Source organism: Quercus lobata, chromosome 4 (genome assembly GCF_001633185.2).
Source record: "Quercus lobata isolate SW786 chromosome 4, ValleyOak3.0 Primary Assembly, whole genome shotgun sequence".
NCBI classification, from domain to species: Eukaryota; Viridiplantae; Streptophyta; class Magnoliopsida; order Fagales; family Fagaceae; genus Quercus; species Quercus lobata.
Window position 1 is genome coordinate 89,982,205 of NC_044907.1, and position 23,199 is coordinate 90,005,403.

Below are 23,199 nucleotides of genomic sequence, written 5' to 3' on the forward strand. Positions count from 1 at the left end.
ATTCTGAAATCACACATTTGTCTTCACACGGCGTAGAATAAGATTGTTCAAAGTTCAAACTCATGTGCTCTGCAGTCTACACCAATACAAATCTTAAGCCCGTTGTTATTAGGAAAGAGGTCAGTTATTGATGACTCAAATCACACGGTAGATTATTTGACCCAGGGGTCTTCGTCCAAGGTAGTGCTGGGTCTTTCTTCGAAGCACACACGCTATCATTTTTTATTTTTAAAATTTAGAATCGACTCTATCAATATATTGATAATGTACCTAGATGTAATTCTAAAATTCATCCAAATAAAAACAGAAATAGTTCAGACAACAAGAAGATTAGACTAAACAGAAAAAATGAATAAAATATTCAACAATAAACCCATTCAAAAACAAAAATAAAAAAAATCTTAATCATTCAAATTTATAACCCATTCAACCCATTCTATAAAAATAATCTATTATTTTATTTTTCTTTATAAAAACATTATCAAGAGAGATACTGTTCCATTAAGTTCTCCTATCCTAAGCTTTGCTGTCACAACAGTTTTGTTCTCCTCGATAATTCGGCTTATGATCAAAGTCTCTAACTTTATTACTCTTATTTCAGCACTCATTAATTTCTCTTTTATCTTTTATTAGCTAATTTTTTCTTATTCTTTTTCTCATTTTCTTATCCAGTTAGAATATTAGAAGTTGTCTTTCACATCACATGAACGATCAAAGTGCATGGTCCACGCCGCCTATGGTCCATGCCGCCTATAATGAAGATAGTTCAAATTATGTTCAAATTTCAAACTCATGTAGTCTACACCAATACAAATCTTAAGATCGTTGTTTTCGAATAAGAGGTCCATTATTGATGACACAAATCACACGGTAGAGTAGTTGACCCCGGGGTCTTTTTCCAAGGTAGTGGCCAGTGGGTATTTCTTGGAAGTATGCACGCTATCAATTTATTGATACTGCAGCCTAGAAAAATTTATCAAATTCGAAGATACCGCGTATTTTTTTATATTTTTGGAGGTATCTGATAAATTAGCATTAAGGTACCACGAGAGCAGCGCCCAAACTTAACCGAGCTTGTACTTACAGAGTTATTAAGACTCTAATAAGATTACAAACTTCTGTGTCTTGCTCTAGCTCGCTCTAATATTCACCAGCTTCCTGCTTGATCAAAACCAATGAAGCTTCACAACCCCAATTTTCCTACCTTATGCTCTACATTCCTTCATATCATTCTACTCTTTACTATAACCCTACTATGCTTGCAATCTGCCACTTCTTCTGCCGCTCCAACAAATGAGACTGATTATTTGGCCTTGCTCAAATTTAAAGAATCCACTGATACTAACCCAAATGGAATCTTGAATTCATGGAATGATTCTATCCATTTTTGCAACTGGCATGGTATTACATGCAGCCGCCTCCATCAAAGAGTCAAGGCCTTGGAACTTCAAGGCTATAATTTGCATGGAACCATTACACCTTACATTGGCAACCTCACCTTTCTTAGGGCCATCAACCTCCAAAACAACAGCTTGTATGGTGAAATTCCAAAGGAAGTCGGTCATTTGTTCAGACTCCAACATCTCAATCTTTCAAATAACTCACTGAGAGGAGAAATTCCAGCTAGCTTGTCCAACTGCACCGAACTCAGGGTGTTGACCATCTTGTGGAACAAACTTATTGGGAAAATCCCCATGGAGCTTGGCTCTTTGACCAAGCTTTCTGCTCTTGGAGTTGCTGCAAACAATTTGACAGGAGGAATCCCCCCTTCCTTGGGAAATCTTTCGTCACTTACAGTTTTTTCGATAGGCCAAAATATTTTGGAGGGAAATATTCCTGAAAGCATAGGTCATTTGAAAATTTTATCATTTTTCACAGTTGCAGGCAATAAATTGATCGGTATCATCCCTACCTCTATCTACAATATTTCATCTCTTAGTTTCTTATCATTTACAAATAACCAATTTAGTGGCACTCTTCCAGCAAACTTAGGCCTCACTCTTCCAAATCTCATACAGTTTACAATAGGTGCTAATGAATTCTTTGGGCCAATCCCTTCTTCCTTATGCAATGCATCTCGGCTTCAAACACTTGAACTAGGAAATAACAGCTTTTCAGGATCAGTTCCTACAAATATGGGAAATCTACCAGAACTTCAATGGCTAAATCTAGGTGGGAATAACCTAGGGAGGGACATGAACTTTATAACATCTCTAAGAAACTGTAGCAAACTTAAAAGGTTGGGGTTCGTACGAAACCAATTCGAAGGTGTTTTGCCCAATTCTATAGGAAACTTATCAACACAACTCACTGCATTATATTTTGGGGGAAATCAAATATCTGGAACTATTCCAATAGCATTGAAGAATTTTGCAAATTTAATTGGCTTAGGCATGGAGGATAATCTTTTCAGAGGTGTCATACCTACTTTTTTTGGGAAGTTTCAGAAAATGCAAGTATTAAGTTTATCAAGAAACAAATTGTCAGGGCAAATCCCAAGTTCCATTGGCAACCTCACTCGATTGGTTTTATTGTTTTTGTATCAAAACAATTTAGACGGAAGCATACCTCCAAGTATTGGTAATTGCCGAAGTTTACAAAAATTGGACGTTTCACAAAATTATCTCAGTGGAGTTATACCTCAACAGGTTTTTTCTCTTTTTTCTTTGTCGCTATTACTCAATTTATCTTACAATTCATTTAGTGGCAAATTACCAGTTGAACTAGGCAATTTGAAAAATATTTATTCTCTAGATGTCTCTAAAAACAACTTTTCCGGTGAAATTCCTGCAACAATTGGAAATTGCTTGAATTTAGCAAACCTATACATGCAAGGGAATTCCTTTGAAGGAATCATACCCTCATCAATGGCTTCTTTGAAAGGCCTTGAATGTTTGGACATTTCACAAAACAACTTATCTGGATTTATTCCAAAGGGTCTAGAGAAACTTTTATTTTTAAAATACTTGAACATTTCGTTCAATGATATTGAGGGCCCATTACCAACTGTTGGAGTTTTCAAAAATGTAGATGCAATATCAATTATTGGAAACAATAAGCTTTGTGGGGGTATTCCACAATTACAACTACCAAAATGCCCCAAAGTTACAAAATCAAGAAAGTCTCTTGCTTCTAAAACAATAATCACAATTGTTTGTGTGGTTGCATGTCTCCTTCTAGTTTCATCATTTGTTGTTCTATATTGGAGGAAAAAATATGAAAAGAAATCATCTTCTATAGTCTCAAATATGGATCTCCTTCCAACAATTTCATACAAAATGCTTCATCGAGCAACTAATGGATTTTCTCTCAATAATTTGATTGGATCTGGTAGTTTCGGATCAGTTTACAAAGGAGTTCTTAATCAAGAAGAAATGTTAGTTGCAATAAAAGTCCTAAACCTTCAAACTAAAGGAGCTACCAAGAGTTTTGTGGCAGAATGCAATGTCTTAAGAAATGTTCGACACCGAAATCTTGTGAAGATCTTAACATGTTGCTCCAGTATCAATTATAATGGCGATGAATTTAAAGCTCTTATATTTGAATTCATGACAAATGGGAACTTAGATATGTGGCTACATCCAAGGACTGATTGTGAAAATCAATCAAAAAATTTGAGCTTCCTTCAAAGAATAATTATTGCAATTGATGTGGCTTCTGCATTAAATTATATACACAATCATTGTCAGCAACAAATCATACATTGTGATTTAAAGCCAAGCAATATTCTTCTTGATAGTGAGATGATTGCTCATGTAAGCGACTTTGGTCTAGCAAGACTCCTCACAAGCACCAATGATTCTTCCCAGAAGTGTACTAGTACAATTGGGTTAAAAGGATCTATCGGCTATGTTGCTCCAGGTATAACCTCTCTTATTTAGTATTAAATCCTTAATAAGTTGCTTTTCTCTTTGTCACTTTAACAAAAGATAAGAATTAACCACTTATATTTTTGAGCATATATGCTTTTTAATATTCATAAAATTAGTATAAACATATTAATGTACTCTCTTGCTTACTATTTCTTTGTCTCTTATAACAAATATTCACTTCAGTACATACAAGCACATAATTAATTTTACATAAAATTTAAAATAAAATAATTAATAGCAAAAATAAGATTCATACTTTGAGAAATGCCTAAGTTAATTTGGCGATGGAAAATTGGATCCTTTGGCTAAGCTTCATATTTTCTTTGTATGCATATATTTCAATCAAATTGAACATGCAAAAAAAAAAAAAAAAAAAAGTAATTTGGCCCCTCGGGATAACGTTTCGTACATTTTCCTTCCATTGCGGAAGTAATATCATATGTCATATTATTTTTCCATATAGATTCATTTCATTTTCTTTGAATTTGCATTTTGTAGACCTTAATGCATTTCATTAGAGATAGAAATTGCCTAATTTCCTTCCATTCCATGAGTTGTAGAGTATGGCATGGGTAGTGAGCCATCGACTGAGGGGGATGTATATAGCTACGGAGTTCTTGTGCTGGAAATGTTTACAGGAAGGATGCCCACTGATGATATGTTTAAAGATGGTTTGAATCTCCATAATTTTGTTAAGATGGCATTGCCAAAAAGACTTGCTCAAGTTGTTGACCCAATGCTTTTGCCAAGAGAAGTTGAAGAATTGGAAGCTGCAACTACAGTAATGATGGCAATAGAAAAAGATGACAATGATAATGAAATTGAAGTAGAAGAAGCTAATTATATTGAGGATTCTAAGCATATTGATGTTGACATGCAAAAGTGCTTACTCTCAATTCTTAACATTGGAATTTTATGTTCATTGGAATCCCCGAAAGAGAGAATGAGTATGGAGGAAGTCATTAAGGAACTGCAGTTGATAAAAAGTGCTTTCGTTAGTTTGGGGATCCGCAGAGGCAAACCAAGTAGAGCTCAAGTAAGGGGTATTTAGTTTTGATTATAAGACTACATTAAGTAGTGTGTCTTATTCATTTACTTTGATTTCATTCAGTCCCCAAATACTTCTATTAAAAAAACATGGAGATTTTATGTTGACCTTTTTATTAATTTTGAGTAGATTATAATAACTGATTGTAAAATTGGATTTTCATTTTTCATTCATGATCAAAATAATAAACAGAAATTGTCATCTTATTAAAACCCACAACCTTCTTTAAATAATTCCTATCCCTTTTCTTATGTTATCAAGGTTTAAAATGGTGAGCTAACGATTTTTTTTTTTTTTTTTGTGTGTGAATTGCAGAGACATGAAACACATAGAACAAATTAAATGTCTTTAATAATGCCTGGATTAAGCATGGGATTACGTATTTCTACCTGATCTGTTATAGTATTATACTAGTTTAATATCCCTTTTTGAAAGAATCAACAGATGATTTTCTTTCACTTCTAGTGTTGGAGTCGTGATTTTCTTTCTCTTCTGGTGTAGGAGTGTTCTTCATGTACTGTGCTTTGTTCTACTACTATAATGTGTAACTGTGTTTGTACTAATAATCAAGTCAATTCCTAAAAGCCTTTTATAGGAAGGGAATGCGTTGAAGATGCCATGTTAGTTTAGAACTTTATATAGCATTATTCCATTGTACAAATAAAAGTGGATCTTTTGTTTAATTTCCATTTAAACTTAATTTTTTAGATTACATTATCTTGTGGCTGCAGAGAGTATAACAATCAATCTAAGTTTCAATTTATTATATAAGACTTTAAACAAAGACTTAAAAGGAACAATCACCCTTCACTGCCTAGAATTAACTCTTTAAGGATCCAGGTTCGAATATATATTTTATTGAAAAAGAAACGAAGAATACAAACTATTCATAGACCAAAAGATCATTTAGCTATCAAAACTACTAAGCCTAAAAGTAGCCCACTCAACCAACAAAACAAACCATAAAGACAGAGTTAACCTATGCATTAATAGCACAAGCTAATCAAACATCTATGAACCATGAATAATATAATTTATTTCTTTCTTTAGCATGTTTCTTGCTTTATTTGTGCTTCTAGATTAAACCTCCTTGCTTTTTATGCCTTATGCCATGTATTATGCTTAGATCTATATCCTTACATGCTCATATGTTTAGATCTACATGCTTTATACCTTATGCCATGTTTTCCTATGCTTTGTGCCTCTTTTTGTTCTATGTTGATGTTAGGGTTACATGCTCACATGTTTGTATGACGTTATTGGCTATGCCTTGCTTGGATCTATGTGTTTATATGTTTCTTTCCATGCTATATGGTTAGATATGTGTCTTCACATGCATGTATGCTTGGATTCATGTTCTTCTATGTTTATGTGCTAGGTTTCTACATGTTTACATGCATGTTTCTATGCATATATGCCTAGATCTATGTTTTCACGTGCCTATGTCTTTGGATCTATGTTCTCTACATGCTTTATACTATTTTTCTTGTACTTGTGCGCTCTATGCAATGTTTATATGCTTAGGCTTAGACCTTATTTATCATGCCATGTGCTATTGTAGCTATTTTTGTTCCTCTTATCACATTTTCTTGCGTTTTGGCCTAATGGTTAGGACCCGATCTAGACCCTATGGTTTTTGTCATCGTCCGTACAGCAAGGCCCACATAAAAGGGTTTGGATCACCCCTATCTACATGTCCATGCTTGCTTGCTTCAATGCTTTATGCTTGTGTTAGCCTCTCTAGTTCTAGGCTTTGCCACGCTTAACGCCCTTAGCGGGTATATGGTTGTGTGGTTAAATCCGACGCCCATGAGGCCTTGTTTGGATTTGACCATTTAGGAGGCATCTCCAGATACCGGGTTGCTCCTTGCATACCCTTCCCTTTTCCACTCCGTGCGATGCTATGCTTACCATGTTTATTTGTGCCACCAGTCAGATTTCTATGCATCTTTACACGTTTGCCTACATATTCATGCATGAGTTTTGCTTATTAATGTGTCATCCATACTTCAACACAATGAAGCTATGGACATCCGATCCAAACCTATATTTGTCCCTCGTGGACACCACCTTTTATTTGCTTTCTTGCTTGTTTGCTTTCTCGTTCATTCGCTTGCCATGTCTATCATGCTTATCTACTTTATGCCTCTTTCATATGCTCTTTGCATCTTTTTCCTTTCATTGCTTGTCTGCTAGTTTCTTGTCTTTACCTTTGCATGTACACACATGGAGCGAGGACGCATGGAGCTAAGGCACAGTCTCCCAGGCGCAAGCAAAAAGGGCAAGAATGCAAGCATGTAGATATAAGCCGAACGGCTATGTTCAGTAGATTTAGGGGTCTAGCCTTTCCTATTTGGTTATGTACTCTTTTAAACACCCTTCCTTCCTCCCTCCTTTATCTCTTAGATGGGTTGTATTACGTATATCATGCTGTGTACCATTCGTCCTTATCTCTAGAGTATGGCAACCCCTGTTCACCTTCCTACACCTATATTTTGGGCCATGCGCTAGGGATGTAGACATTTACTTTCCTGCTCTGTGTGCTAGCATTATGCATGATGTATGTATATATATACCTGCTCGCCCCTTCCTAGTGTGATTGTCACATGTAAGGTTGAATTTATTCAACCATCTAATTGGCTTTATTCCGTGCCAAATTTGCTTGTAATTCAGCATTTAGTAACCCTGTATTTAGGTGGGTTTGATGTAAGGGTAGTGAGTGAGATAGAGTGAAGTTTGCTCAAGAGTGTGCAAGAAAACAGAGTGTCGCGGCTGGGACTCGCGGGTGACTCGCGGCTGCAAGCCGCCAGAAGCTGCACAGTGCCAAGCATGCTGGAAGATGAACAGTCATGCTAGCTGGAGCACTACAGGACAAAACAGGACAACTGGCCATACGGTTATCTCGCGACTGGATCTCGCGACTTAGTCAAGCCGCGAGGTCAAGCCGCGAGCCACCCCTGTTTTGTAAAAACCTGACGTTTCACATTCCTCTCCACTCCAGTATAAATACCCCTATTACCCACGATTGAAAGAGAGCTTCCAGAGAGAATTTTGAGAGAGAAACCCTAGAGAAAAACTAGATTGATTCACACACAATCTATACCTTAGAGATCTCTTCAAATTCCTCAACTCTCTTCCTCTCCATTGTCAAATCCTTGAGAGGCTTGAAGGCAGGTCTCACCATATCATCATCATTGTGAGACTGCTGTTTGGATTTCTGGGAAGCAGTTAGGAAGGAACCAATCTTCATTGGTTGATGCTACGGTCTAGTAGCGGAATCCGGGAAGCTAGAAAAGAAAAAGGTTCGGCGTAACCTCGTTGGAGCAAGAAGCTTGGAGGGCTTAGGTGCACTGGGTAGATTAGGCTTGGAGGGTCTATTGCTGTCCTTGTATCCCAACTATATTTTCTAGTGGATTGATTACCGCTTGGAGGGCGGCGGAGAGGTTTTTCGCCGAGGGCTTCGGTTTCCTCTTCGATAACACATCGCGTGTTGTCTTTGTGTTTGCATCTTCCTTCCTCTCTATCTTTGCCTTTTTATTTATCTGCTGTGGATATTAATCTGTTATGGCTTAGATAGTATTTAATCAATTTCGTTTGATAGCATATGTTAAGTTTCCGCACACTAGTTGTTTGACATATTGCTTGAATTGATTAAGTTATTATTTGGGGGTCTAAACGTTCAAAGGTGTTTTTGTACACGTTTTTGAACTTTCAATTGGTATCAGAGCGGGTACACTGATATTGGTTTCATTACCATTGTGTGATCCTTGACTCCCTTTTGAGATGGATAGGTCTCAATCCCTAAATGCACCTCCATATTTTGATGGTAGTAATTATGCTTTTTGGAAGGTTCGAATGAGAGCTTTTCTGTGTTCTATTGATGAATCCGTTTGGGATGCTGTTGAGATTGGTTGGACCAAACCAGAGGCAGCAAAATCCACATGGGATAAGGCAGCACTTGCTGCATCTAATGCTAACAGTAAAGCACTCAATGCTATTTTCTGTGGTGTGTCTCCAGATGAATTTCACAGGATTTCTCATATTACCGTGGCCAAAGAAGCATGGGAGATTTTGGAAACTACCTATGAAGGCACGAAGAAAGTGAAAGACACCAAGTTACAAATGCTGACCACTCGGTTTGAGGAGCTCAAAATGAGTGAGGATGAGTCTTTTGACTCTTTCTATGGGAAGTTAAATGAAGTGGTTGTCAGCAAGTTCAACTTGGGGGAGAAAACGGAGGACTCGAAGATTGTAAGAAAGATCCTTCGATCATTGCCGGAAAGTTTTCGAGCTAAAGTGACAGCAATAGAAGAGAGCAAGGACCTCGATGACATCAAAGTGCAAGAGCTGATGGGTTCTCTGCAGACTTATGAGATGTCGCTGCCCAATCAACGGAAGAGTAAATCTCTTGCTCTAAAGACCATTAATGAGAAGGTAGAAGATCAAGACTCATCGGGAGAAGATGTGGTTGACAAAGATGTTGCATACCTTGTCAAAAATTTCAAAAAGTTTTTGAAATTCAAAAATAATGGCAAATTTGATGATAAAAGAAAATTCCAAAGTTCTGGAAGGGAGAAAAGAGAATTCAAAAGGAAAGATGGAAAAGAATCCCAACCTACACAAGGTGTCACTTGTTTCGAATGTAACGGGCATGGACACTTCAAAAAGGAATGTCCGAATTATTTGAAATCGAAAGGTAAAGTGTATGCCACGACCTTGAGTGACTCGGATTCGTCCGACTCAGAGTCTGAAGAGAGCTGTGATGGAGAAGGGAACTATTCAGCTTTTATGACCATTGCTCATGTTGAGTCGTCAGATGAACTGAATCTGCTTGTGCAAGACCTTGGAGAACATAGTGATGATGAATCACTAGGAATTGTTGAAGAATCGGATGCTGAAGAAGATGGAAGCAACGCGAATCTTCAGGAGAATTATAACTTACTTTTGGAGAAGTCCGGGGAATACACAAGGGTGGCCAAGGCTGCTGTGAGAAAAATGAAGAAGGCTGAGGAGGACTACAAAAGTCTCCTAATCCGATATAGGGAGGCCAAGTGTGAGATAGAAACTCTGAATGGAGAGTTGTCCGAAGCTTACACAAAAGTAAGGTTTCTTGAGAGTGAGGTTGTGCAAGCTAATGCTAAAGTAGAGAGGGTTACCACCAAGAAGCTAGATGATGTTATATCATCTCAAAAGAGCTTTTCAGACAAATCCGGATTGGGATATACCGGAGGAGGTAGTTCGTCTGGAAATATCACAAAAGAAGTAAAGTTTGTAAAGGCCAAAGATCCAGTTGTAGCTGACTCTACTGGTGAAAAGCTCGAGGTGAAGGAGAAGAAGAATTTGGTGAACCAACGGATGTTAAATCATCACAATCAGTTAGCAGGCAGGTCTGAATCTCGTGCCAAGTCACGTCCTCGACCCCAAAGAGGTCCTAGAGGAACTTATGTGTGCCACTACTGCGGACTTCAAGGGCATACTCGACCAAATTGCCAAAAGCTGAGAGCAAAGAATAGTGCAACCCCTCAAAGGTCAGGAGGACCTAGAAATGAGAGAAGAAGTTGGGCTGGAGATCAATCTAGAGATCAGAATGGTGATCCCGGAATGATGAACGTGATGAAGATGATTGGTGCATTCACCAACTGCTTGGAAAGCTTCTCACGAAGGTTTGAAAGCCCTAACTCCCGTACCCAATCCTATAAGGAAATCACCCCAAACGCAAGTGACGTGAGGGTGAATAAGGGTACTCATGCATAAGCATTACAACATGTCCATGCATCAATACTTCCTATGCTTTGTGACTATGTTTGATTGTTTTGCTTGCTATTTTTGCTGTTGGTTGTTTGTTTGTCTTTTTGTACATTTCTTTAATTTTGTCTTATCAATCTTTTTGTTTCTTGTGTCAAAAATCCAAAAAACACATAAAAATAGAAAATCAAAAAGCTTGATTGACTTTGTTGAGTTTTTGTCTCAAAACTTGTTTTGCCTTGTACCTTTGTGCTAATGGCTTTGTGCATTTTCGAGCATTGCTTGTCTTTATGCACTTATATCACTGTGGGAAAAATCTTGAAATCTTTGTGATTGTTGTAAATAGATCTTCAAACTTGTCATGAATGATTAGTGAATGGTTTTGTTGATCTTGAGACTTGCATAGACTTGTGTCTATATATCTTCCCACTCTTTATTTTTGTTTTGCTAAAAAGAGCTCACCAAATGTAAATCTCCAAATGAAAAGAGATATTGAGCTGCAAAAGCCTGTCGCACATTCTAGTATTTGACTAGGAAAAAGGGTAAGCGACTTTATATTGAAGTGAATGTTTATTCAAAAAGCCAAAGGCTTATTCATTAAAGTGAAATATCCTATATCACTCTCACAATGAGGGGTGATTGACTCAAAAGATCAAAAAGGTCAATTGTTATGTTTGAAAGTGGAGTCAAATGTAAAGCTCCAAATCATGTTATCAAGTTTTGTGGGAAGTCATATATACATATTTCTATAATTGAGATGGGTCACATGATCTAGTGCTAATTGTGTATGGCTTGGTTGAATTGATCATTGAAGCTTCACATTAGACGAAGGACTATCTCATTGTTGATATCCACACACAACACACAAGTTTATGTTCAATAAATGCCATATTCATTTGTGTGATTGTACTTGATGAAATGTGTTTTCACATGCTCAATCTTTGTTATTTCAAGCACAAAAAGATTTTTGAGTGTTTTAGGTGCTTTTGGAAAGTATTTTTGTTTGAAAAATCTGAAAATTTCAAAAAACCTGTTTTGCCCTGTTTTGGCGGCTCATTCGCGGGTATGTCAAGTCGCGAGCCTCAGTCGCGTCTCCGCGGGTATTTTTTGGCGACTTGCTCGCGAGTGGAAGGTCCAGTCGCGAGGTTACTCAGAGATTTTCGCGGCTCAGCTCGCGACTCACTCACGGGTAGACCTTCCAGTCGTGAAAAACACTTAGAAAAATTTTTCAAATTTTTGGTCTTGTGTGTTTTGGCGGCTTGAGCCGGCGACTGTGTGGCGACTTATTCCAGTCGCGAAAATCGCGTGTCTTACAAAAATAAGAGCAGTTTTTAAATCAATTTCAGTTTTTCCCTCGAATTTTTGTGTCTGTTCATCTTCTCCCTCCCAATCACTCCGTGCTCTCATTTCCAATCTCCATTGTTGCACACTTGTAGCTCAAAATCTTCACATCACAGGTATGGGTTTTCAGTTTTGCACTCTTTTCTACTTGATTTTGTGTTTTTCCTTTGAGTTTTCGCATATATGTGTGCTTTAGAAATGGGTTTGTGTTTCGGTTTTTGCTCCTTGTTCATGCTTAGATTGCGAAGGTTGCTGCTAGAGTATGATTTGTTCTTAGTTGTTTCACAATTACTCTTCATTCTGCGCTTAGCTATGTGATTCCTTGAGTTTAACTGAACTTTGAGCTGTTGAGTTGTTTTCATTTTTTTTTGGCTGTGAGTTTAATGTGCTAAATATGCCTGTTTTTTTTTTTTTAATCTTTTGGGGGCAAATGTGTGCTTCACAATACTGTTTATGTGTCATATCATTTTCCAGTTTTTGTCTCATTGACTTATAACTGTCTTTAAGTTAGTGTCTATATCTGATGCTTTTATGTGTATTTCCTATCTTAGGCTTGTTTTTTCCATGTGATTGATCTAAGTAGCTTGTGTTTAAATGCTTCAAGTTCATTTGTATGAATGATATCTCTTTGATAAATACATGTGACTGACTTGTTTTTACACATATATTGCTCTGCACTGTTGTGGCCTCTTCTGATTGATCACAGATGGCTCCCTCACCTCCTAAGAAGAAAACTCCTGCAAAGAAGGCTGACAAAAGGTTGAAAATGGATTTTAAGCTATTTAGGTCAGTTCATCATTTTGAGAGATACAAGGATAACTTCATGAGTGCAGGAATTATTCAAGAAAGATTTGTAGATTTGGAGGATTTGAGACAAACCTTTATCCCAGGTTGTTTTGAAGGAAGAGGATGGGAAAAACTTCTGAGTGATTTCCCTGTAGTTTGTGAACCCTTGATTAGGGAATTTTACTCAAATGCTGTGATAAAGGAGAATGAGTTAAGTTGCTGGGTTAGAGGGAAAGAATTCATCTTAGATGCTCATGTCATAGATGATGCATTAGGACTTGAAGGATTAGATGATGAGGAATTTATCAACTACAAGGATAGGTCTGTCTCCATTGAAACAGTCCAACAAAGGATAGGTGGGCAGAGAGAAGGAAAATGCTTGAATACCACTGCCTTTCCAGTGGACATGAGGTGTTTAACAATCATCATGATGTTTAACCTCTATCCCATTAAGAAGTTGACTACAATAAATTGTGCTAGAGCAGTCTTTTTGATGGATCTCAAAGAAAAGAACTTCATAGACATAAGTTCCCACATATATGACACTATTGTGGATAAGACAAGAACAACCTCTAGGACAAAACTGATCTTTCCCAGTTTGTTAATGAGGATTTTTAGAAGGAAGGGTGTTCCTATTCCACAAGACATCAGTCCCATGTCCACACCTTCTGCAATTAACAAGCTTACCTGCAAAAGGATAAGTGTTAGACTTCCAGGAGATGAAGATGAAGGTGATGAAGGAGAAGGTGTCCCAATGGAGACTGAAGCAGAGGCAGCAGGGCATGCATCAACCTCAACACCCAAGAGGAGTGGCAAAAGACCAAGAGCATCAACTTCTTCAGATACACCTCCAGATGCTTTCCAAATCATTCTGGAAAGACTTGATGGGATCAGAGAAGTCCAGACTGAGCACTCTGAGAGGATGAAAGCTATGCAGGATCAGATTGATGTTTTGTCTGCAAAACTGGACAGCTTCACCACTCAGCCTGAACACTGACCCTTTGGCCATTCCTGTCAAAAAGGGGGAGATGTTTTCTGTTGATAATGACATTGATGATCGATTGAGAAGCAGAAAAGCAGCCCTTAAGGGGGAGTAATGTGTTGAGGGGGAGTCATGTCAAACTCTAAGACCTTGTTTATATATATTTATGTTTTTTTTTTTAGTACTAGTTTATGTTTATATGGGTTTTGATACACTATGTTTTTGGTGTATAGTTGTTTCTAACTCTTATCATATTCTCTTGGTTTAAACTTTAATATATTTTGATGATGTTATTCAGGATGTTTAGTGTTTTGTACCCATGTGCTTATGTAAGCTTTTAGGGTTTATGTTTTATGCATGTTTTGTAGGCTTTATGGTATGTACCTTGCCTTGTGCAGCCTTTATGCTATGTTGAAATCAGTACTTTAATCTAAATGGTATGCATTTTGGTTTATGTACTGTCACTCTTGTGCCCTTGTAGGATTGTTCCTAGATGCATATACCTTGTGAGTTATGCATTGGTTGAGTGTTGAACATACAAGTGTCTTGCCTTGTGCTTGTTAACTTGTATGTCCTTGTGTTCATTCCAAGTGTGAATGAGCACTGTGATCACTACCTTGTGGTGTTCACTTGGTTGATCAAGCCATGGTTTGTTTCATAACTCCATCTTTGCTTGATCAAATATTGCCTGTTTCATATGCATTTTATAATTTTCTGCTTACAATGATCAGGGTGTATTGTTGTGTTTCAGGAGTATTATGTTCATATGATTCAAGTGCTTCACAGCTTCTAGAGTTAGGTGTGAGTGAGTTTTGTTCAACTGTTCCCATCTCACATATTAAGTCTACAGTCTGTTTTAGGGTTTTGTCACAGAATAGCCAAAGGGGGAGATTGTAAGGTTGAATTTATTCAACCATCTAATTGGCTTTATTCCGTGCCAAATTTTCTTGTAATTCAGCATTTAGTAACCCTGTATTTAGGTGGGTTTGATGTAAGGGTAGTGAGTGAGATAGAGTGAAGTTTGCTCAAGAGTGTGCAAGAAAACAGAGTGTCGCGGCTGGGACTCGCGGGTGACTCGCGGCTGCAAGCCGCCAGAAGCTGCACACGTGCCAAGCATGCTGGAAGATGAACAGTCATGCTAGCTGGAGCACTACAGGACAAAACAGGACAACTGGCCATACGGTTATCTCGCGACTGGATCTCGCGACTTAGTCAAGCCGCGAGGTCAAGCCGCGAGCCACCCCTGTTTTGTAAAACCTGACGTTTCACATTCCTCTCCACTCCAGTATAAATACCCCTATTACCCACGATTGAAAGAGAGCTTCCAGAGAGAATTTTGAGAGAGAAACCCTAGAGAAAAACTAGATTGATTCACACACAATCTATACCTTAGAGACTCTTCAAATTCCTCAACTCTCTTCCTCTCCATTGTCAAATCCTTGAGAGGCTTTATACCAAACCAGGTTCTCACCATTATCATCATTGTGAGACTGCTGTTTGGATTTCTGGGAAGCAGTTAGGAAGGAACCAATCTTCATTGGTTGATGCTACGGTCTAGTAGCGGAATCCGGGAAGCTAGAAAAGAAAAAGGTTCGGCGCAACCTCGTTGGAGCAAGAAAGCTTGGAGGGCTTAGGTGCACTGGGTAGATTAGGCTTGGAGGGTCTATTGCTGTCCTTGTATCCCAACTATATTTTCTAGTGGATTGATTACCGCTTGGAGGGCGGCGGAGAGGTTTTTCGCCGAGGGCTTCGGTTTCCTCTTCGATAACACATCGCGTGTTGTCTTTGTGTTTCCATCTTCCTTCCTCTCTATCTTTGCCTTTTTATTTATCTGCTGTGGATATTAATCTGTTATGGCTTAGATAGTATTTAATCAATTTCGCTTGATAGCATATGTTAAGTTTCCGCACACTAGTTGTTTGACATATTGCTTGAATTGATTAAGTTGTTATTTGGGGGTCTAAACGTTCAAAGGTGTTTTTGTACACGTTTTTGACCTTTCACATTCAGGCCGCGCCCAAGACATCCTTACCATTCACAAGTTACTGTCGAAACGGTGACCGAAGGTCACTTTTCAACGTATTTTCTAAGTGATTACTGCTCGTGAATAACTTCCACTAACATATTTTTTACGCAAAATCTGATTTCGAGAACATTGGTCTCGCGAAATAGGAAAAATATTTCCAAGCCAAAATCGTGTGCTAATCGTTAGACTACTATTTTTACGCCCCTCCATCGGCACATAACTTTAATCCTTATTACGGGTATCTCGGTGGGACATATTCAAAGGACAATAACTCTCTCGATTTCAATCGAAAGCATGCAAAATTTGTGTTCATATTCAGGCTCCGAATGTGTACTTTCTAAAATATTCAGGCCGGATCCAAAAATTCCATACCGTTCAAAAGGTATATTCAAAGAGGTGACCGAAGGTCACTTTTCAACACATTTTCTAAGCAATTACGGCTCGTGAATAACTGGCCACTAACATATTTTTTACCCAAAATTTGATTTGAGGATTATTGATCTCAAGATACAGGAAAAATATTTCCTTGCCAAATTCGTGAGCAAATCAATAGTCTTCAATTTTTACACCCCTCCATCTGCACATAACTGGAATCCTTATTTCGGGTACCTCGGTGGGACATATTCAACGGACGATAAATCTCTAGATTTGAATCGAAAAAGTATAAAATTTGTGTCCATATTCAAGCTCCGAATGTGTACTTTCTAAAACATTCAGACCGCGCCCAAAACATTCTTACCGTTCACAAGTTATTGTCGAAACGGTGACCGAAGGTCACTTTTCAACGTATTTTCTATGTCATTAATGCTCGTGAATAACTTGCCACTAACATATTTTTTACGCAAAATCTGATTTCGAGAACATTGGTCTCGCGAAATAGGAAAAATATTTCCAAGCCAAAATCGTGTGCTAATCGTTAGACTACTATTTTTACGCCCCACCATCGGCACATAACTCTAATCCTTATTACGGGTATCTCGGTGGGACATATTCAAAGGACAATAACTCTCTCGATTTCAATCGAAAGCATGCAAAATTTGTGTTCATATTCAGGCTCCGAATGTGTACATTCTAAAATATTCAGGCCGGATCCAAAAATTCCATACCGTTCAAAAGGTATAGTCAAAGAGGTGACCGAAGGTCACTTTTCAACACATTTTCTAAGCGATTACGGCTTGTGAATAACTGGCCACTAACATATTTTTTACCCAAAATTTGATTTGAGGATTATTGATTCATGATATAGGAAAAATATTTCCTTGCCAAATTCGTGAGCAAATCAATAGTCTTCAATTTTTACACCCCTCCATCAGCACATAACTGGAATCCTTAATTCGGGTACCTCGGTGGGACATATTCAATGGACGATAAATCTCATGATTTCAATCGAAAAAATATAAAATTTGTGTTCATATTCCAGCTCCGAATGTGTACTTTCTAAAACATTCAGGCCGCGCCCAAAAAATCCTTACCGTTCACAAGTTACTGTCGAAACGGTGACCGAAGGTCACTTTTCAACGTATTTTCTAAGTGATTACTGCTCGTGAATAACTTGCCACTAACATATTTTTTACGCAAAATCTGATTTCGAGAACATTGGGCTCGCGATATAGGAAAAATATTTCCTTGCCAAATTCGTGAGCAAATCAATAGTCTTCAATTTTTACACCCCTCCATCTGCACATAACTGGAATCCTTATTTCGGGTACCTCGGTGGGACATATTCAACGGACGATAAATCTCTAGATTTTAGTCGAAAAAGTATAAAATTTGTGTCCATATTCAAGCTCCGAATTTGCACTTTCTAAAACATTTAGACCGCGCCCAAAACATTCTTACCGTTCACAGGTTATTGTCGAAACGGTGACCGAAGGTCACTTTTCAACTTATTTTCTATGTCATTAATGCTCGTGAATAACTTGCCACTAACATATTTTTTACGCAAAATCAGATTTCGAGAACATTGGTCTCGCGAAATAGGAAAAATATTTCCAAGCCAAAATCGTGTGCTAATCGTTAGACTACTATTTTTACGCCCCTCCATCGGCACATAACTTTAATCCTTATTACGGGTATCTCGGTGGGACATATTCAAAGGACAATAACTCTCTCGATTTCAATCGAAAGCATGCAAAATTTGTGTTCATATTCAGGCTCCGAATGTGTACTTTCTAAAATATTCAGGCCGGATCCAAAAATTCCATACCGTTCAAAAGGTATATTCAAAGAGGTGACCGAAGGTCACTTTTCAACACATTTTCTAAGCAATTACGGCTCGTGAATAACTGGCCACTAACATATTTTTTACCCAAAATTTGATTTGAGGATTATTGATCTCACGATACAGGAAAAATATTTCCTTGCCAAATTCGTGAGCAAATCAATAGTCTTCAATTTTTACACCCCTCCATCTGCACATAACTGGAATCCTTATTTCGGGTACCTCGGTGGGACATATTCAACGGACGATAAATCTCTAGATTTGAATCGAAAAAGTATAAAATTTGTGTCCATATTCAAGCTCCGAATGTGTACTTTCTAAAACATTCAGACCGCGCCCAAAACATTCTTACCGTTCACAAGTTATTGTCGAAACGGTGACCGAAGGTCACTTTTCAACGTATTTTCTATGTCATTAATGCTCGTGAATAACTTGCCACTAACATATTTTTTACGCAAAATCTGATTTCGAGAACATTGGTCTCGCGAAATAGGAAAAATATTTCCAAGCCAAAATCGTGTGCTAATCGTTAGACTACTATTTTTACGCCCCTCCATCGGCACATAACTCTAATCCTTATTACGGGTATCTCGGTGGGACATATTCAAAGGACAATAACTCTCTCGATTTCAATCGAAAGCATGCAAAATTTGTGTTCATATTCAGGCTCCGAATGTGTACTTTCTAAAATATTCAGGCCGGATCCAAAAATTCCATACCGTTCAAAAGGTATAGTCAAAGAGGTGACCGAAGGTCACTTTTCAACACATTTTCTAAGCGATTACGGCTCGTGAATAACTGGCCACTAACATATTTTTTACCCAAAATTTGATTTGAGGATTATTGATTCATGATATAGGAAAAATATTTCCTTGCCAAATTCGTGAGCAAATCAATAGTCTTCAATTTTTACACCCCTCCATCTGCACATAACTGGAATCCTTAATTCGGGTACCTCGGTGGGACATATTCAATGGACGATAAATCTCTTGATTTCAATCGAAAAAATATAAAATTTGTGTTCATATTCAAGCTCCGAATGTGTACTTTCTAAAACATTCAGGCCGCGCCCAAAAAATCCTTACCGTTCACAAGTTACTGTCGAAACGGTGACCGAAGGTCACTTTTCAACGTATTTTCTAAGTGATTACTGCTCGTGAATAACTTGCCACTAACATATTTTTTACGCAAAATCTGATTTCGAGAACATTGGGCTCGCGATATAGGAAAAATATTTCCTTGCCAAATTCGTGAGCAAATCAATAGTCTTCAATTTTTACACCCCTCCATCTGCACATAACTGGAATCCTTATTTCGGGTACCTCGGTGGGACATATTCAACGGACGATAAATCTCTAGATTTGAATCGAAAAAGTATAAAATTTGTGTCCATATTCAAGCTCCGAATGTGTACTTTCTAAAACATTCAGGCCGCGCCCAAAACATTCTTACCGTTCACAAGTTATTGTCGAAACGGTGACCGAAGGTCACTTTTCAACGTATTTTCTATGTCATTACTGCTCGTGAATAACTTGCCACTAACATATTTTTTACGCAAAATCTGATTTCGAGAACATTGGTCTCGCGATATAGGAAAAATATTTCCAAGCCAAAATCGTGTGCTAATCGTTAGACTACTATTTTTACGCCCCTCCATCGGCACATAACTGGAATCCTTCTTACGGGTATCTCGGTGGGACATATTCAAAGGACAATAACTCTCTCGATTTCAATTGAAAACATGCAAAATTTTTGTTCATATTCAGGCTCCGAATGTGTACTTTCTAAAATATTCAGGCCGCATCCAAAAATTCCTTACCGTTCGAAAGTTATTGTCGAAGTGGTGACCGAAGGTCACTTTTCAACACATTTTCTAACCGATTACGGCTCGTGTATAATTGGCCACTAACATATTTTTTACCCAAAATTTGATTTGAGGATTATTGATCTCACGATATAGGAAAAATGTTTCCTTGCCAAATTCGTGAGCAAATCAATAGTCTTCAATTTTTACACCCCTCCATCTGCACATAACTGGAATCCTTATTTCGGGTACCTCGGTGGGACATATTCAATGGACGATAAATCTCTTGATTTCAATCGAAAAAATATAAAATTTGCGTTCATATTCAAGCTCCGAATGTGTACTTTCTAAAACATTCAGGCCGTGCCCAAAAAATCCTTACCGTTCAGAAGTTACTGTCGAAACGGTGACCGAAGGTCACTTTTCAACGTATTTTCTAAGTGATTACTGCTCGTGAATAACTTGCCACTAACATATTTTTTACGCAAAATCAGGAAAAATATTTCCTTGCCAAATTCGTGAGCAAATCAATAGTCTTCAATTTTTACACCCCTCCATCTGCACATAACTAGAATCCTTATTTCGGGTACCTCGGTGGGACATATTCAATGGACGATAAATCTCTTGATTTCAATCGAAAAAATATAAAATTTGTGTTCATATTCAAGCTCAGAATGTGTACTTTCTAAAACATTCAGGCCGCGCCCAAAAAATCCTTACCGTTGACAAGTTACTGTCGAAACGGTGACCGAAGGTCACTTTTCAACGTATTTTCTAAGTGATTACTGCTCGTGAATAACTTGGCACTAACATATTTTTTACGCAAAATTTGATTTCGAGAACTTTGGTCTCGCGATATAGGAAAAATATTTCCAAGCCAAAATCGTGTGTTATCGTTAGACTACTATTTTTACGCCCCGCCATCGGCACATAACTGGAATCCTTATTTCGGGTATCTCGATGGGACATATTCAAAGGACAATAACTCTCTCGATTTCAATCAAAAACATGAAAAATTTGTGTTCATATTCAGGCTCCGAATGTGTACTTTCTAAAATACTAAGGCCGCATCCAAAAATTCCTTACCGTTCAAAAGTTATAGTCCAAGTGGTGACCGATGGTCACTTTTCAACACATTTTCTAAGCGATTACGGCTCGTGAATAACTGGCCACTAACATTTTTTTTACCCAAAATTTGATTTCAGGATTATTGATTCATGATATAGGAAAAATATTACCTTGCCAAATTCGTGAGCAAATCAATAGTCTTCAATTTTTACACCCCTCCATCTGCACATAACTGGAATCCTTAATTCGGGTACCTCGGTGGGACATATTCAATGGACGATAAATCTCATGATTTCAATCGAAAAAATATAAAATTTGTGTTCATATTCAAGCTCCGAATGTGTACTGTCTAAAACATTCAGGCCGCGCCCAAAAAATCCTTACCGTTCACAAGTTACTGTCGAAACGGTGACCGAAGGTCACTTTTCAACGTATTTTCTAAGTGATTACTGCTCGTGAATAACTTGCCACTAACATATTTTTTACGCAAAATCAGGAAAAATATTTCCTTGCCAAATTCGTGAGCTAATCAATAGTCTTCAATTTTTACACCCCTCCATCTGCACATAACTGGAATCCTTATTTCGGGTACCTCGGTGGGACATATTCAACGGATGATAAATCTCTAGATTTGAATCGAAAAAGTATAAAATTTGTGTCCATATTCAAGCACCGAATGTGTACTTTCTAAAACATTCAGACCGCGCCCAAAAGATTCTTACCGTTCACAAGTTATCGTCGAAACGGTGACCGAAGGTCACTTTTCAACGTATTTTCTATGTCATTAATGCTCGTGAATAACTTGCCGCTAACATATTTTTTACGCAAAATTTGATTTCGAGAACATTGGTCTCGCGATATAGGAAAAATATTTCCAAGCCAAAATCGTGTGCTAATCGCTAGACAACTATTTTTACGCCCCTCCATCGGCACATAACTGGAATCCTTATTTCGGGTATCTCGGTGGGACATATTCAATGGACAATAACTCTCTCGATTTCAATTGAAAACATGCAAAATTTGTGTTCATATTCAGGCTCCGAATGTGTACTTTCTAAAATATTTAGGCCGCATCCAAAAATTCCTTACCGTTCAAAAGTTATAGCCGAAGTGGTGACCGAAGGTCACCTTTCAACACATTTTCTAACCGATTACGGCTCGTGTATAACTGGCCACTAACATATTTTTTACCCAAAATTTGATTTGAGGATTATTGATCTCACGATATAGGAAAAATGTTTCCTTGCCAAATTCGTGAGCAAATCAATAGTCTTCAATTTTTACACCCCTCCATCTGCACATAACTGGAATCCTTATTTCGGGTACCTCGGTGGGACATATTCAATGGACGATAAATCTCATGATTTCAATCGAAAAAATATAAAATTTATGTTCATATTCAAGCTCCGAATGTGTACTTTCTAAAACATTCAGGCCGCGCCCAAGACATCCTTACCATTCACAAGTAACTGTCGAAACGGTGACCGAAGGTCACTTTTCAACGTATTTTCTAAGTGATTACTGCTCGTGAATAACTTGCCACTAACATATTTTTTACGCAAAATCTGATTTCGAGAACATTGGGCTCGCGATATAGGAAAAATATTTGCTTGCCAAATTCGTGAGCAAATCAATAGTCTTCAATTTTTACACCCCTCCATCTGCACATAACTGGAATCCTTAATTCGGGTACCTCGGTGGGACATATTCAATGGACGATAAATCTCATGATTTCAATCGAAAAAATATAAAATTTGTGTTCATATTCCGGCTCCGAATGTGTACTTTCTAAAACATTCAGTCCGCGCCCCAAAAATCCTTACCGTTCACAAGTTACTGTCGAAACGGTGACCGAAGGTCACTTTTCAACGTATTTTCTAAGTGATTACTGCTCGTGAATAACTTGCCACTAACATATTTTTTACGCAAAATCTGATTTCGAGAACATTGGGCTCGCGATATAGGAAAAATATTTCCTTGCCAAATTCGTGAGCAAATCAATAGTCTTCAATTTTTACACCCCTCCATCTGCACATAACTGGAATCCTTATTTCGGGTACCTCGGTGGGACATATTCAACGGATGATAAATCTCTAGATTTGAATCGAAAAAGTATAAAATTTGTGTCCATATTCAAGCACCGAATGTGTACTTTCTAAAACATTCAGACCGCGCCCAAAACATTCTTACCGTTCACAAGTTATCGTCGAAACGGTGACCGAAGGTCACTTTTCAATGTATTTTCTATGTCATTAATGCTCGTGAATAACTTGCCGCTAACACATTTTTTACGCAAAATTTGATTT

At 37.8% G+C, this 23,199-nt stretch overlaps 1 protein-coding gene across 1 annotated transcript in view; it reads left to right on the forward strand.

Annotated features, from left to right (window-relative positions):
* The first annotated feature begins 1,070 nt into the window (after positions 1-1,070).
* Positions 1,071-23,199, forward strand: part of LOC115986132 (probable LRR receptor-like serine/threonine-protein kinase At3g47570) — a 118,022-nt gene continuing 95,893 nt past the window's right edge. The window contains exons 1-4 of the mRNA XM_031108989.1: positions 1,071-1,786; positions 1,970-2,128; positions 3,209-3,861; positions 4,433-4,908. Coding sequence (XP_030964849.1) covers positions 1,176-1,786; positions 1,970-2,128; positions 3,209-3,861; positions 4,433-4,908 — 1,899 coding nt within the window. The 5' untranslated portion in view covers positions 1,071-1,175. The remainder of the gene's footprint in view (positions 1,787-1,969; positions 2,129-3,208; positions 3,862-4,432; positions 4,909-23,199) is intronic.